At 34.9% G+C, this 18,359-nt stretch overlaps 1 protein-coding gene across 7 annotated transcripts in view; it reads right to left on the bottom strand.

The window, feature by feature from the left end:
* The window catches only part of ARHGAP32 (Rho GTPase activating protein 32), a 311,240-nt gene that overhangs the window by 183,486 nt on the left and 109,395 nt on the right, over positions 1 to 18,359 (bottom strand). For 3 of the 7 annotated variants that reach the window (XM_032426187.1, XM_032426186.1, XM_032426179.1), the window contains exon 2: positions 11,300 to 11,408. In XM_032426187.1, coding sequence (XP_032282078.1) covers positions 11,300 to 11,408 — 109 coding nt within the window. Of the gene's footprint in view, positions 1 to 2,859; positions 2,955 to 4,486; positions 4,656 to 11,299; positions 12,009 to 18,359 lie in introns of those variants that run through there. The other 4 variants (XM_032426182.1, XM_032426184.1, XM_032426183.1 and 1 more) reach the window with 4 other exon arrangements.

Consider the following 18,359-nt stretch of genomic DNA (forward strand, 5'->3'; position numbering starts at 1 on the left):
GCTAGCTACCTTCTTCCACCTCTGCATGTTACCTACCTTACAGCAACCATATGCAAATGCATAACAACCCACTATAACTAAATGAGATTAGATATTCAATATAATTCCAATAGACAAAAGTGGGTATTCACATTTACAGGCAATTTAGAAAAGAACAAGAGTAAAAACATATTTATGATGAGATATACCCATGTTCTAGTAATAAAATGGATTTTTTGATCACTGAGCTAAGTCATGAGTTAATGTGGTAGGAGCTAGAACCACGGTGGAGATGCATCTCAAAGCAGAAAAAGAAGGAGAAATAACTGGTCTTCTCCCCTTTTCCTGCCCTCCAATCTTCTACCAGTGCCTCCAACTGGCCAAACCCACCCAGAAGCCTGCTGGTAAGAGAGCCTAGGAAATGTAGTTTGCAGGGATTTGCCTCCTACAATAGAGAAAAAAGCAGAAGGGCAGGAAATCCCAAACCCAGCTTCATAATATTCCTTACTAAATAATGAAGATATCATTGTATTTATATATAATTCCAGTATTTTGTAATATGAGTGATTTTATATAAAATCTCATTTTCACAAGGTAGACAAATAACATCCATATTAACACAGAGGCACATAACACATACATGCACATTCCTAATCATCTGAATAAGCAAGATTGTAATACTAAATCTCTACTGGGCATAAAAGCAAACTATTCAAAATGAGTAGTTAATACTTAAGAACAACAAAGGTAGATCTGAAATTGCTATAGAAAATCAACAGTATCACCAAATAAGCATTCACAAAGGACATCAAAATACAATCAGCGTAAGAATAAACTGTTATCAAAATGACCCCAGAATGTCCTTTTCTTCAAAGAACAAAAAATCCCAATACAACATATGTGAGGGGAAAGGAAGCCTAGATCACAATCTTCTTTATGTACAAGGCTAGGGAAAAGCATGTAAAAATAATTCAGGGGAAAAAATGGTAACTTTCTGCCACTCTTCACTTTTTTCCTTTAGCAGACTCAAATTTTATTTATTATATTCTTTTTATTACTTGTATTCAGAATTTGAGGGAAGGCACAACAGCTTTAGACTAATGTTATAAATAACATTTCATCAAAATGATGATGAAAATAACACTTCTGCTTAAAAAACAGTAGTAAAGGGAAAAATATTTGGCCTCTTAAATGGGAAAAAAAAAACTGTAGGAGCCATCCCTATGTTGGTAGAACTGTATGCATATACAGATAGTCTCCGACTTAAAATGGTTTTACTTATGACTTTTTGACTTTACAATGGTACAAAAGGAATGCACATTCAGTAGAAACTATACTTTAAGTTTTGAATTTTGACTTTTTCCTGGGCTAGCAATATATAGTACCATACTTTGTACTGACACTGGGCAGCAGCAGTGAGCCATAGCTCCTAGTCAACAACAGGATCGTGAGGGTAAGCAATGGTTCTGTACCCATACAACCATTCCTGCTTTCACTTTCAGTAAAATCTACAATAAATCCATGGAGATATCCAACACTTTATTATAAAACAGGCTTTGTGTTAAATAATTTTGCCCAACTGTAGGCTAATGTAAGTATTCTAAGCACATTTAAGATAGACTAGGCTAAGCTATAACGTTCAGTAGGTTAGATGTATCAAATGCATTTTCCAAAAAAAATACATTTTCAACTTACAGTATTTTCAACGTACAACTGGTTTATCAGGACGTAACCCCATCATAAGTCAAGGAAGATCTATACATATACATATGCATTACAATCTACATAACTGAAAAACCAAGATTTGAATATGAAATCCATTCTGTCAAGAAAAGCAAATGGGACTGCCAGTGTCCATTTAACCATAGTGTCACCACAGGACACGTGGAACAAATCTCTGAAATGAAAAATGTTTATAGAAGCTATTAAATTTTTATTGGTCTAAGTATTATTCCTTTCTTACAAAGGAACAAGAGACAATAAGGGGAAATGTAATAATAATTATCCCAATACCATGGAAAAGCTAAATCTGTTAAATCTACCATATATTATGTTGAACAACAATATCACTGAAATGATTTTTTTTTTTGAGAGAGGGAGAGAGTGGAGGGAGGGGGAGAGGGAGAGAGAAAATGTTAAGCAGGCTTGTGGAGCCTGAGTTGAGGTTCAATCTCACAACCCTGAGATCACAACCTGAGCCGAAATCAAGAGTTGGACGCTGAACCAACTGAGCCACCCAGGTGCCCCAATTCTTAAAGAGTAAGTATATTACCAAGAAATTAAATTAACTGAGTTATCTGTGTGAATATTTTCAAAAAAATTTTGATACAACAAAATACCCTTAATATTAAATAATTTTCTTCACTTATTTCCTCCAACATAGTATCCAGAACTGAACTTCTAACGTGCAAGTGCTAAAAACACCTTGGAACCAAAGGAGGCAGGTAGATTTAAGTACAAGGATAACTCCCAAAGCATACAAATAACCATCAAATAAGATCCAGGAGTAAACTATATAATTATTCCTATTTAATTTTCTATTTTGAAAGGGAACAACCGGGTGAGATTATTAAAGCAAAAAAAAAAAAAAAAAAAAAAAACCTATGATTTTAAAAAGTGATTATAAAATTAATTCCTTCGCAATGAAGAAGTTGCCTTAAAGTTCAATTCCACTACAAAATAATGTCTCTTCAGAGAAAACCAATTAAGAGCAAGAAAAAAATTATTCAGGGAACATTTAAAATAATTTAGGAAAAGTTATCAGCAAGATCCATTACTATAATAATCACAAATCCTCCAGCAGGCAACATCTGGTAAATCAACATAAAAATAAACACAATGACATATGAGCAAAATTGTTAAATATTCTGAAATATATACTTCTCTATAATGGAGATTCATTCCTTCTTTCATCTCACTCCCATCTGTTCCAATCATTAAAGATAATCCTCCTTATTCAGCGAGTATCTTATTTGCTGAAAATACAGGGTTCCAATGTTGTAAATAAATTTATCAGATATTTTCTATTAAGGTTCTTAGGAAAATCTAAAAACAGTATACTATTACCTTTATAGAGACTTTGTTCCGGTAAATTATTGCTAGTCTTCAGTGCTGCTAGAAAATGATATTGATCTGTTTCTACATTTGAATTCTGTACACCAGATCTACTAATAAAAATTTGCATGTAATATTTAAATATATATTATAAAACATAAAATACAAGTTCTTTCTGAAATAAGGAAAGGTATGAACAAAGAATAGTAGAAGGGAAGAAAGAACCACAAATGAGGGAGACACCTCATTGGGAAACTTCTTTTAAAGAAAGAAATAGCAAGATTCTAGACTATCCATGACACTCTAGTTGAGATCTATAAGAATCATTACTCCTCCCAACTGCACGTTTCATGTACTTTCTCCCTGAATGTTTCCTAAGTTAAAAAAATTTTATGAAAAGCTATATAACAAATTCTCTCAGTAAAAGTAACATCCAGATCACTAAATGCCTTAAATAGCACAATATTTAGAATGTACAACTGACCCTTAAACAACACAGGAGTTAAGGACTCTGACCCCTTGCACAATTAAAAATTGAGTATAACTTTTGACTCCCCAAAAATTTAACTACTAAGAGCCTACTACTGACCAGAAGCCTTAACAATAACATAAATTGTCAATATTTTGCATGTTATATGTATTATATACTGTATTCTTACAATAAAGGAAGCTAGGGGAAAATATTATTAAGAAAATCATAGGGAAGAGAAAATATATTTACAATACCAGGTATTTATCCAAGAAAATGCACACAGAAGTGGATCTGCGCAGTTCATACCTGTGTTGTCCAAGGTCAACCGTAGTTTTCAGTTTAATAATTAACAATAAAATACTCGGTTTGAGATCAGTTCAACAGTACAAAAGATTTTGGGCTTAACCTTATAAAACTGCCAATTTTGAGCTTGTTTAACCTATAAAACTAACAATTTCATATGGCTCACCTAATACATATCTCAGAACTCTCAGCAGTACATTAATTATCTTCAATAATAAATGCTGCTTTGATTCATGCCAGAGAATTCCCACAATCTTCAGCCAGAAAAGGATGCACCATGGAATGGGGTGGGCTTGGAGTTGTTTATTGAAGAGTTCTGAATATATTTGGCAGGAATTCAAAACCTGGGCTTTGCATATTAATCAATGGTTGTATTTGTGATTATTCAGAAAGGAAAACTAAACAAAACATTCAGTTTTTAAAGACTGTGAAATGATAAACACCTTCAGTTTCTCTGAGTTATAACTAAAATTCACCCAAAAGTCAAAAATGCACTGTTAAATATCATGCAGTAATAAAAGAACTAAAGACATTCATTTAAAGAACATTTGCAAAGACTTCTTATTTCTTTTATTCAAACTGTAGGGTTTTTATAGCTCAACTGGGTAAAAGGAACCAGTCTAAGTACCAAACAGAGTGGACAACTATTAATAAAGGAGCAATAAACAAAATACACACCTCCTCCAAAATTACCTCTTCCTCAAGATTATTCAGGAGGAAATAATCCAGCTGTTTTAATCAATCCTCGTTCCTCTTTAGAAAGTAGGCAACAGACGGGGGAAATGGTCCAGTACAAAGGGTACTTTTGAAAAGTCTAAGAAAAATGTACCAATGGTCTCACTTTTATCTTAAAAAAAGAAAGGAGAGAAGAGAAAGAGAGAATAGAAAAGAAAGAAGAAAATTCATATTAACATCTAATAAATAATAAAGCAGCTAATAAAGATAGGATAATAAAACAGAAAAATTCAGGGCATTTTCAAGGAAAAACAAGTGTTTCTATTTGTCCAGAGAATGAGAATATCATTCATTTAAAAAAAATATTACTAAGAATTTATTATGCCAGGCACAGGGGATGAAACAGTAAACAGAAGCGACAAAGTCCCTGTATTCAAGGAGCTTATAATCTAATGGAAAAGAAAGATAATAATGATACAAATTACATTTGCAAGTACTATGGAGAAAATTAAAGCCCCGTAAAAAAGGCAGAGAGGAAGGCAGGGCTATTATTAACTCTAAGAGAGTGAGTAAAGGCAGCACTTAACTGCAACATTTGAAGAGACCAGAAGGAAGGAGCAGAGCAAGCTTTGCAGATCAGGCACTCTCCAGGAGAAGAGAACACAAATAGAAAGGCCCTGAAGTGGTAGAATACTTGGCATATTTGAGAAAGAGTGAGGAGGCCATATAACTGGAGCAAATTGATGTATAACAAATGCAAGGATTCTGACCTGAGTGACTGGAATGAAGTTAGTATTATTAACATAAACCATCAAGTTAAAAGGAAGTAACTCATTTCTGGGAGGAGGAAAGCTGAGATTTAGTGAACCTCCATAGGTCACAGTTTCTATAGGATCTTCCAGTGGGGAATGAATTCTTACAGAGCTAGAGATATGGACACGGAAGTCATCTGTATAGAGATGACAGTCCGATCTGCAGGAACAGTAAAGAAGTGGGAAGAAACAAGCATAAATAAACAAAATACAGACCCCCTGTATATGCCTGCATTTAGCAGGTGGGAAGAAGAAAGGCAGAGGAAAAGAGCCAGCCAACCCTTCAGGAGTGATTGTGGCTGCGATTACGTGTGTGTGAGAAAGTATGCGTGTGTGGGAGAGAGCACACATGTGCACACACGAGCCAAACACACACGTGTCTGTTTATGAGAAAGGAAAAGGGGAGGGCATGTGCAGAGGCACACATACATGTTAACAACATTGAGCATTAACTTGTTATCTTCCTTTGTAAAATTTTTGATATGTTGGAAATTCAGCATTTATAACTTGTTTTAATTTTCAGGGCTCTGGTTGTTAGCATCTATGAGCATTTTGACCAAGGACCATTGATTCTATTTTGTCAGTAACAACTTCTTTACTACATACAACATGACCTGTTTTAGCCATTAGCCTTGAACATGCTGATTTTAATGGTAAAAAAAAAAAAAAAGAACTCAAGTGAGAAACTGTTCCCCAAAAAAAATCCTTGAGAATTAACAGGATCCATTCTGAGATTACTGATATAATCAATACTAAAAATAAAATACACAATAAAACACTAAGAAGTATGATGTAAGGTGGTTTTAGTTAAAATATTCAGAACTGGTTAAAGATTATCTCTTCAGGTTTTTTACCTTATCTTTTTAAGATCCTAACTTTTTTCACTAAATTATTTCACTGCTAAATAGTTGCAAATAAGTACTTCACTTAATAATTAAGAAAAACTATAGTTTTTATTAGATTTTTTATAATGCTTATATTATAGCTATTTAGTTAGAAATTTATGAAGAGTAATAAGTAAACTATAAATCACAAAAGGATAGGGTGCTACTGTAGGGTTTGTTGTTGTTTTAATTTTAAAATGATTTAGAACAGATCAATTATTAGTAAGGAGAGTGAATCAATAATCAAAAACCTCCCAAGAAATAAAAATCTAGGATCAGACAGCTTCACTAGTGCATTCTACCAAACGTTTAAAGTAGAACTAATACAAACCCGTTTCTTAAACTCTTCCAAAAAATAAGAGGGAACACTTTCATACTGATTATACAAGGCCAGCATTACCTTGATGTCAAAAGCGGACAAGGACACTACAAGAAAAGTAAATTACAGGGGCACCTGGATGGCTCAGTCGCTTAAGCATCTTTTCAGCTCAGGTCATGATCTCAGGGTCATGAGATCGAGCCCTGCCTCAGGCTCCTCACTCAGTGTGGAGTCCACTTGAGATTCTCTGTCTCCTTCTCCCTTTGCCCCTTCCCCACAAACACACTCTAAAATAAATAAATAAATAAATAAATAAATAAATAAATAAATAAAATCTTTAAAAAGTAAGTTATGGGACAACATCCCTGATGAATATAGATGCAAAATCCTCAACCATATTTAGCAAACTGAATCCAACTGTACATTAGAAGGATCATACACCATGGTCAAATGTGATTCATACAGGGATCAAAGGATGGTTCAACAGCCACAAATCAAGCAACATGATACACCACATTAACAAAATGAAGGATAAAAATCATATGAGCATCTCAATAGATGCAGAAAAAGCATCTGACAAAATTCAACATCGATTTATGATAAAAATTCTCAATCTGGATGATACACAGGGAATGTACCTCAACATAAGGGCCATATATGACAAGCCCACAGCTAATATCATACTCAATGATGAAAAGCTAAAAGCTTTTCCTCTAAGATCAGGAACAAGACAAGCATGCCCACTCTCATTGTGTCTGTTCAAAATAGTACTGGAAATCCTACCAGGAGCAATTAAGCAAGAAAAAGAAATAAAAGGCCTCCAAATCAGAAAGGAAGAAGTAAAACTGTAACTATTTCTAGATGACATATTATATACAAAACCCTAAAGACTCCAACAAAACACTGTCTGTCAGAACTAATAAACAAATTCAGTAAAGTTTCAGAATACAAAATCATTAAAACAGTTGCGTTTCCACACGCTAACAGTGAGCCAGATTACTGAGTATCTTTTCTTTTTTTTATTATTTATGTTAATCACCATACATTACATCATTAGTTTTTGATGTAGTGTTCCATGATTGTTTGCGTTTAACACCCAGTCCTCCATGCGTACGTGCCCTCTTTAATACCCATCACCAGGCTAACCCATCCCCCTACCCCTCTCCCCTCTAGAACCCTCAGTTTGTTTCTCAGAGACCATAGTCTCTCATGGTTCATCTCCCTCTCCGATTTCCCTCCCTTCATTCTTCCCTTCCTGCTGTGTTTTCAATGGGATGCTAGCACGTCCAGGGATTCATTGATCTGATAGAGGTGTGGGGCTTGTGTTTGCTGAGGCTATTTTCCATCTCTGCAGAGAAGTTAACTTGCAGAAAACTAATAGTACAAATAATTCCCATCCATAGAAATGCAAATGGTGTCTAGTGGAACTAAACAGTTTTGCCAGTTTTTGCATCCATTTGCATCTATTTCAGCATGATTAATCTCTAACAGTAAGGCACTCTGAATTCTCCTTTGAACCAAATCTCTTTTGAATCAAGTTGTAACACTTGACTGGTTCCTTCATTAATTAATGAGTTAAATAAATATCCTTGGCATGTGTTCATTTTATATTTGTATGAAAGTCATGATTATATCCTCTTTAAACTTTATCTTTCAATAAGATGAATACAAGATTATTTTTATCCTTTCTCAAAAACTCACAGTACAGTAAAAGGTTATACATCCATAACTAACTAGAATGAGATTAAGTACTAAAACATAGATATGAACAACATATTATGATAAGTAAAACAGAACCATTTGGTTCTATTTTTATTTTTATTTTATTTTATTTTTCTATCTGAAAGGTTTCAGAAAGCCTTACATCTTAAGTTATAATTATATAAGGCAGGGGCCAAAACTTGGGCCAACCCAGTCCAATGCCTGTTCTTGTATAGCCCATAAGCTAACATTTTTAAGTGTTTGGGGGGAAAAATATCAAAAGAAGGATGATTATCTAATGGCATGTGAAAATTACATAGAATTCAAATATGTGTCCATAAATAAAGTGTTATTGGAACACAGCCATGCTCATTTATGTATTATCTATGGCTACTTTCACGTTACAATGACAGAGCTGAGTAGCTATGAAAGAGACCTTATGAGGCACTCTCATCAATTCATACTGCTGCTCAGCACACCATAAACTGCACTATGGAGTTACAAGTCCACAGCACTGCAAGTTCCACATGTATCACCATACCATGTGCTTAAAATTACCAATTTGTACACAACATGTAAAAAATAAGCCAAGAAGAGATAAGTGGACTATGAATGTCATATTTTTAAGGCACAGGAGAATGTGGGTTTCGTTATCAAATAAGACGGCAAAATACTGTGTTTATTATGTGCTGACACTACAGCTGTGCTGAAAGAAAGAATATACATCAAACATTACCAAACTATGCACTCATCACAGTATTCTCAACTCACAGGAAAATAACAACCTGAAAAGTTAGAAAACTCTAAAACAGAGTAAATGAGTAAGCCATCACACAGAATTTCTTCACAAAAATAAAAACAAGACTGCATCCAAAGTAAATTCCCAAGTAGATCATTTGTTAGCAGAGCAAGGAAAGCCACTGACTAATGGTGAATCAATTAAATCATGTATGACTATAGCAAAGAAATCCAGAGAAAACAAACTGATTTAAGCCTAATAGTCTTTCGGTAAGTACAGGCTTGAAGACTTGAGGGCATTGAGAGCAAAATCAAGAGCCAATTTAAAAATAAGGCAAATGATTTCAAGTGGTTTTCCTTAACTCTGGATGAGTCAACAAATGTGACCAATACTGCTTCGTTGCTGAGGAGTCAATGCTGAGTTTAAAGCGGCTGAAGAATTAGCCCCTATGTATAGTCTGCCTAGGACAACTACAGCTGACAATATTCTGAAATAAATTCAACAAACATTAATTCAGTACAACCTGAAGCGGAATCTACTAAGATACTTCATACCAATTTTGGTAAAAAATATGAGTGAAACAGAAAAAGTTCAGTTGGACCTATTTTTAACCTCAGTTACTGAATGCTAAATGGCTTTCATAATTAGTTTTTGCTGCAGATTTGATGCTATTTCTTAATGAACTTAACCTAAAATTGAAAAGCAAAACATAGCTTATCATACTGTGATAAATGTTAGAATCACAATCATGAGCTGTCATACATATTTTCCAAGCTATCAAACATTAAAACAAGGAGATCTCCATTACCACAAAAATTTGCAGTGAACATATTTTCTGAACTCAAACTACAGTTCCAGCAAGGTTTTTCAGATCATCAGTACAGAGGAAATTTCCACACTGCAAAATCCATTTAACTTTGCAACTGAGAAGCTTCAACCTCACCTTTAATTGGACGTTTGTAATATAATGTTATGCTAAAAGGTAAATATCAAGAGAAGAATCTAATAGAATTCTATAAAGGCCTTCCAAGAGACAAATAGACTCAATTAAAATCACACGCTCACGAACTGGTGTCCATATTTGGCAATACCTGAGTGAAAAGGCACTTTCAAAAATGAAATATGTAAAATCTCATTACAGATCATCAGTGACATGAATATTTGCATTCAATTTTGATGATAAGAAACACTAACTTAACTACAATTAAGTAAAATCTTATTCTTCACAAAAGGAATTTCACCGTTCTTATTGACAGACCCGAACTGCAAAAAGTTATAATGGATTAAATGTGTATCTCAAACTATCATGTGGAAAACTACACTGCATAGGACTTTTCTACCCAACCCCCAACAAAAACTGCTTTTCCAGCATTTTAGTAAATGTAACTCCATTCTTCAGGTTGAACACGCCAACAAACTAAAATTCATCTTTGACACCTCTTTAGCTCACTCTGTAACATCTCATTCATCAGCAAAAACAGTAGGCTATATCTGTAGAACTCTCTCCAGAATCTAAGCATTTTTCACCATATCCACCATTCCAGTTCAAGCTACCATTACTGTTCATCTATTATAATAACCTTCTAACTGGTCTTATTTCTTCTTTTGCCTCTCTTTTTAGCCTATTCACAGAAACCAGAGACTTCCTTTAAAATTTTAAGCCAATCATATCACTTCTCAGCCAAAAATCCTCCAATGGTTTCCCATCTCACTCAGTATAAGAAACCAAAGTCTTTATAATGGACCACAAAAAACTACATGATCTGCTCTCCATCCACCCAAACCACTCTCTGACCTCATCTCCTTCTACTTTTCCCCTGGCTTGTTCAATTTCAGCCACATGTCCTACTTGTGTTTCTTTCAGCTTACTTTTTAATCGTGCGCCACAGCCTTTAACTTGTTCTTCCAATGCCTAAAATGATGTTTCCAGATAAGCATACTACTCACTCCCTCACATCCTTCTGCTCAAATTTTACCTTCTCCTGGAGGCCTTCTGTGGCCCCTCTATTATAAAGCTAGCAACCATCCTTTTCCACGCTATCCTACCACTCTGTAACCCCACTACTCTGCATTAATTTTCTACAATAGCACTAACCATCATTTGACATATTATATATTTAATTATTTCCTTCTCCTCCTAACCCATTAAAATATAAGCTGCACGAAGGCAGAAAATTTGTGTGTTTTGTTCAGGGCTCTGCCCACAGAGTTTAAAACATTGCTTAGAATAGATTATTTGCTCAACAGATATTTCCTGAATAAATTAACGAAGCAACATAAAAAAAGTTTATGAGGATTCATCAGTTCCTTCTCTTATATAAGTAAAATGTACACATATACATATGCATAAAACTGATTTACCATTGTGCTAAGTGTTTCTTCCCAATCAGGCCGCTCTCGAGGGTGAACATTTCTATGTAGTTCTGGAACAAAATCATCCTCTTCAGAATGTACTGAGGACTTCATCTTCCTAGATATAAAAACATGAGAGACTATGGTAAGAACTCCCAATTCTATGAAAACCTTCCAATGACTGTAATTCAAAAAATAGAAAATTATGTCAGATTTGAAGTTTAATTAAGAGCTTTAGTGGTTAGTATTGATTCCCCATTTGTACTCTGGCTTTCAGAGATCTTTCCTATGTACCCAACACCCGCTTTTATTCCAAAAGATAAATGTAAAGTTAATAATTAGGTAATCTTCATGGTCTGTGGTAATTATTATATAAGACTGATTTTATCTGTTTAACACAGTAGGAACCTGGAAAAGATTTGCAACAGCCACCAATATTAATGGAACTGTGCTAAGCATTAGTAAAATTCCAGGATTAGTAAAATTCCAGGATATGGTACCAGTTTATGTAGCAGTGTATTGAACTAGCGCTCTTGAGAACAACAATAAATGCTAAACAAAACATATGAAACATCTTGTCTAAAGGCACAGGAAAGCAATCAATACAAGTAGGAGTTCTGGGGCTACATTCTCTGAGATCCCATGAAGCAAATTCCACAATTATTACTTTCGTATAAGAGATTTTCTAAATCAATAATGGGAAATAAAGCCCAAGCATAATATTGTAGTCTTACTGGACTAAGCTGGCAGAGGTTGGAAGTCACAGTTGCCAAAGCAGACAGGGCTTCAGGGTGAAAAATGACCCCTAAAAATACATGTAGCAAAGAACCGATAAACATGTAAATTCCCCCCTGAAACCATCAACTAATTCCAAAGCCTACAAGTACGTAGGACAAGGTGCTGAGAAACCTATACAAAAACAATTGATAGGCAACTAAAGAGCGAACAGGATATTTCAGCAGTCCAGTCATGCTGTAGAGATGGAGCTCGGCAAGCAAGCACTGTCAAGATGGAGGAGCATTGAAAAAAGAAAAGATACCCTGGGCTCTTGGAACTCCAGAAGAGCCAAGCCTTAGGAGTAAGGACAAACTAGCAATAGATGAACTCTAACAAATCCTAAAACCAAGACTTTATAGCATTAGAAGTGCCAGGAAAAAAATAATAACTCTCTTCAGAGGAAAATAATATTCTACAGATCCTCTGCAAATATTTTATCCAATCTAGTATCCAATAAACATTACAAGGCATGCTTTAAAAAAATTAAAAATAAATTTTAAAAAACAGAAACAAATGAGCAAAAATTGGGGGAAAAGTCAAAACAGAGACTCACATTTGATTCAGACTTTAAAATTATCAGAAAGGGACTTTAAAATGCTTATGATGAAGTTCTGCCTTCTGCTTATGATGTAGTGAAAGCTGTAAAAAGCACTACTCCCAGCCAAACAAGACAAAAAGAAGGACAGCCTAAGAAATCATAACTTTTCTTGAATCCATCAGAAAACTGAGGCAACCAGACAGTCTAAACTCTAAAGAAAGACAGGAATCTCCACGATGAGCTGGTTCACAAGGAATTAATGCTTAGAGCAAAGCAGGAACGAGGAGAGACAAGCTGGTAAGAAGAAATCAGTTAAATTCGCACCAAGTTTTATCAAGTTTTTAATCAAACACTAAAAACATTTATGATTAATATGTTCAATAAAAAATTTTTTAAACTAGATGAAAAGATTAAGAATTTTAAGAGACAACTGGAATCTGAAAAACAATCAAATGCTCATCCTAAAATTGAAAAATGCAGCATCTGAAATTAATAACTCATTGGATGGGTTTAATAGAACAACTGACATGGCTAAAGAGAGAATTAGTGAACTAGAAGACAGCTCAGTAGAAAATACCCACCCTGGAGCACACAAAGAAAAAAGAGAAATACACAAAACATGAGACTTGGTTAAGAAGGTCTCAGATATGTCTAAATTAGCAAATCAGAGCCAAGGAAGATAATGAAACAGAAAACAAGACAACAGCAATATCTGAAAAATAATGGCTAAAAAGTTACCAAAACTTCTAGAAGTCATCAAAATGGAGATTCAAGAAGTCCCACATACATCAAGCAGGATAAAAAAAAAATTAGGTATATCTTACTCACAACTTACTAAAATACTCAAAATTTACTTAAAAAACAAGAAATTCTTAAAAGCAGCCAGAGAATAAAAGACAAGTTGACTTCAAAGACGCAACAATAACAATGTAGGAGGACATTTCAATGGAAATGAAAAGATAATGGAGTAAACCTTCAGCATAGTAAGAAGAAAAAATACTGCCAACCTAGAATCTTCTAAAATCATTCATTAAAAGTCATCCATTAGGGGCACTGGGGTGGCTCAGTCGTTAAGCGTCTGCCTTCAGCTCAGGTCATCATCCCTGGGTTCTGGGATCAAGCCCTGCATTGGGCTCCCTGCTCAGCAGGAAGCCTGCTTCTCCCTCTCCCACTCCCCCTGCTTGTGTTCCCTCTCTCACTGTGTCTGTGTCAAATAAATAATTAAATCTTAAAAAAAAACAAGTCATCCATTAAAAAAGCAGGGAAAATGGGGTGTATGGGTGGCTCAGTTGTTAAGTGTCTGACTCTTGATATTAGCTCAGGTCTTGATCTCGGGGTCAGGAGTTCAGGTCCCACACTGGGCTCCACACACTTGGCATGAAGCCTACTTAATTAAAAAAAAAAAAAGTAGGGAAAATAAGTTATTTTCAAACAAAAGCTGAAAAAATTTGCCACCAAGAGACCTACAATAAAAGAAATAGTAGAGTTCTTTTGACTGAAGGAAACTGATCCCAAAACTACAGAAATTCATGAAAAGCACACTGAAGGAAAAAGTGAGAAAATGTAAGTAAATAATGGTTTAAAAACTGACATAAAAATAAAAATAATATCCTATAAGTTTTATAATAGACATAAAAAAGCACAAAGGGTAGGAGAGACATATGCAGTCAATTAATATAGTAGTTCTCTATTGACGGGAAATGAAATAAGCACTATTTTCAAAAAGAATACAGTAAGTCAGATATATGTTGCAATTTTACAGTAACTACTAGAATAAAAGTAAATAACTGTATAACTAAAAAAGCTGATAGAGGAGAAAAATCTTTTAAAATAAAACATGCTTGATTAACCCAGAAGACAGCAGAGAAAGGAAGAATAAAGGTACAAAGAATGAACAAGACAAATTAAAAAATAAGTATGAAGGTGGTAGAATTCAATTCAAATATATTATTAATAATTATAAAAAAGGACCAGACTAGTTAGCAAACATGTGGAGCAACTGGAACCTTCATTCATTGCAGGTAGGAATTTAAATGGTACAGCCACGGTAGAAAATAGTTTGGCAGTTTCTCAAAATATTAAATAGAGAAATACCATATAATTCTGCAGTTCCATTCCTAAATATTTAACCAAGAAAAATAAAAACATATGTCCACCATGAATTTATACATGAATATTCATACCAGTATTATTTATAATATCCAAAAAGTAGAAACAACCTGCCTTATCACCTGAAGAACGGACAAACAAAATGTACCAAAAATCTACACAATAAAAATATTATTCAACCATAAAAACAGAAAGAATGAAATGCTGATTCATCCTACCACAAGAATGAATAGTTAAAACATGCTACATGAAAGTCAGACACAAAAGACCATATATTTTATTACTGCATATATACAAAATGTCCAAAAAGAGTCAAATTCACAGGGGGACAAAAAGTGTATTTGGTGGTTGCCAGGGGTTGGGAAGAGGAAGACATGGAAAATTATCACAGGCATACCTCATTTCATTGCTCTTCACTTTATTATACTTCACAGATACTGCATTTTTTACAAATTGAAGGTTTGTTGTAACTCCGTGTTGAGAAGTCTATCAGCACCATTTTTCTAACAGCATTTGCTCACTTCATGTCTTTGTTACATTTTAGTAATTCCCAGTATTTCAAACTTTTTCATTGCTATTGTATTTGTTATGGCAATCTGTAATCTGTTATCTCTGATTTTATCATTATAATTGTTTCAGGGTGCCACTAACTATGGCTACATAAGATACCAAACCTAATAAATGCATTTTTCTGATCCCCCCCCACCAACTGGCCATTGTGTTCTGACTGCTCCACCAACCAGCCATTCCCCCCATCTCTCTCCCTCTCTTCATACCTCCCTATTCTGAGACAAAACAATATACATATTAGGCCAACTAATAACTCTAAAATAGTCTCTAAGTATTCAAGTGAAAGAAGAGTCAAATGTCTCTCACTTTATTTTTATAATTTTTTTTTTAGAGGAGGAGAGTAGGGGGAGGGTCAGAGGGAAAGGGAGAGAGAGAATCTTAAGCAGGCTCCACACCCAGCACAGAACCGGATGCGGGACTCGATCTTACAACCCTGAGATCATGAACTGAGCCAAAATCAAGAATCAGATACTTAACCGTCTGAGCCACCCAAGCACCCCTTTTCTTCCTCAAATGCCTCTCACTTTATATCCAAAGCTAGACATTATTAAGTTTAGTGGGGAAGTTGTGTCAAAAGCCAAGATAAGCCAAAAGCTAGGTCTCTTATGCCAAATAGCCAAGTTATGAATGCAAAGGAAAAATTCTTGCATTTCCTATTCAAGCAAACACACGGATGATAAAAAAGCAAAACAGCCTTATCACTCATAGGGAGAAAATTTTAGTGGTCTGGATAGAAGATCAAACCAGCCACAACATTCCCTTAAAGTCAAAGCCTACCCCAGAGCAAGGCCCTAACTCCCTTCCATTCTGTGAAGGCTGAGAGAGATGAGGAAGCTACAGAAGAGGTTGAAACTAGCAGAAGTTAATTCATGAAGTTTAAGGAGGGCAGCCAGCCGTCTCCATAACAGTGCAAAGTGAAGGAGCAAGTGCTGATGCAGAAGCTGTAGCAAGTTATCCAGTAGATTTAGCTAGGATAATTAATGAAGGTGGCTGCACTAAACAATAGATTTTCAATATAGACAAAACAGCCTTAAATTAGAAGATGCCATCTAGAATTTCAACAGAGGTCAACGCCTGGCTTCAAAGATTTAAAGGACAGGCTGGCTCTCTTGTTAGGAGCTAATGCAGCTGGTAACTTTAAGTTGAAGCCAGTGCTCATTTACCATTCTGTAAATGCTAAGAGCCTTAGGAATTATACTAAATTTACTCTGCCTGGGCTCTGTAAATGGAACAACAAAGCCTGGATGACAGCACATCTATTTACAACATGATTTACTGAATATTTTAAGCCCACTGTTGAGACCTACTGCTCAGATTCCTTTCAAAACATTACGCTCATTGACAGTGCATCTACTCACCCAAGAGGTCTGATGGAGATGTACAATGAAATTAATGTTGTTTTCATTCCTGTTAATACAACATCCATTCTGCAGCCCTTGGATTAAGGAGTTATTTTCAACTTTCAAGTCTTATTATTTAAAAAATACACTTCATAAGGCTATAGCTGCCATAGGTAGTGATTCCTCTGATGGATATGGGCAAAGTAAACTGAAAATCTTCTGGGAAGGGTTCAACATTCTAGATGCCATTAAGAACGTTCATCTGATTGACTGGAAGAGGCCAAAATATCAACATAAAGAGGAGACTGGAAGAAGTTTATTCTAACCCTCATGGATGACTTTGAGGGGTTCAAGACTGGAGTAAGTAACTACAGATGTGGTGGAAAGAACAAGAAAACTAAAATTAGAACTAGAACCTAAAGACTGAACTGCTGCAATCTCATTATAAAACTTGAATGGATAAGGAGTTGCTTTTATGGATGAGCAAAGAAAGTGGTTTCTTGAGATGGGATCTACTCCTGGTGAAGATTCTGTTAACATTGTTGAAATGACAACAGAAGATTTTGAATATCACATAAACTTAGTTGATAAAGCAGCGGCAGGACTTGAGAGGACTAACTCCAATTCTGAAAGACGTTCTACTGTGGTTAAAATGCTATCAAATAGGATCACATGCAACAGAGAAACCACTCATGAAAGGAAGACTGAATCGATGAAGCCAACTTCAATGTTGTCTTATGTTAAAAAGTTGCTACAGCCACCTCAACATTTAGCAACCACCACCCTGATCAGTCAGCTGCCATCAACACTAAGGCTACATATTCCATCAGCAAAAAGATTACAACTTGCTAAAATCTCAGATGATGAGATTTTAGCAATTTAGCAATAAAATATTTCATAACTAAGGTATGTATGTTTTTTTAGAGATAATGCTATTGCTCACTTAAACTACAGTATAGTGTAAACATAAACTTTATATGCACTAGGAAACAAATTCATTTGATTCACTTTACTGTGATATTCACTTTATTGTGGTGGTCTGGAACCAAACCCATAATATCTCTGAGGTATGTCGGAACTAATGAGTAAGAGATTTCTTTCTGAAATATTCAAGGATTAGATAGTGGTGATGGTTGTGCAACTTCATGAATACACTAAAAACCACTTAACTGTATACTTTAATAAGAGAGTGAATCTTATAGTATGGAAATTATATATTAATAAAAAATTAAATGGACTAAGAATTCCAATTTAAATACTTAAAGGGGGACATTTCATGATAAAAATGTTAAGTAAGCAGGGCGTCTGGGTGGCTTGGTTGGTTAAGCATCTGCCTTCAGCTCAGGTCATGGTCCCAGGACCCTGAGATAGAGATAGGGATCCTTGCTCAGCAGGGAATCTGCTTCTCCCTCTCCCTCTAACCCTCTCCCCTGCTCATGCTCGCTCTCTCTCTCTCAAGTGAATAAATAAAAAATCTTTTTAAAAGAAGTGTTAAGTAAGCATGATATAATAAAATCTATATGCAACAAATAACTCAGCTTCACAATACATAAAGCAAAACCTAAAAGAACTAAAAAGAAAATAAATCCACAATTACAGTTGCAGATTTTAACAGATATTTCTCAATGACTGACAGAATAAGAAGACAAAAAAAAAATCATAAGTATACAGGAGATCTGAACAACCCACCTTTTCAACCTGAACTAGAACATTAAACCTAACAACTGCAGAATAT

This window comes from Phoca vitulina, unplaced genomic scaffold (genome assembly GCF_004348235.1).
Source record: "Phoca vitulina isolate PV1807 unplaced genomic scaffold, GSC_HSeal_1.0 scaffold34, whole genome shotgun sequence".
Classification (NCBI taxonomy): Eukaryota; Metazoa; Chordata; class Mammalia; order Carnivora; family Phocidae; genus Phoca; species Phoca vitulina.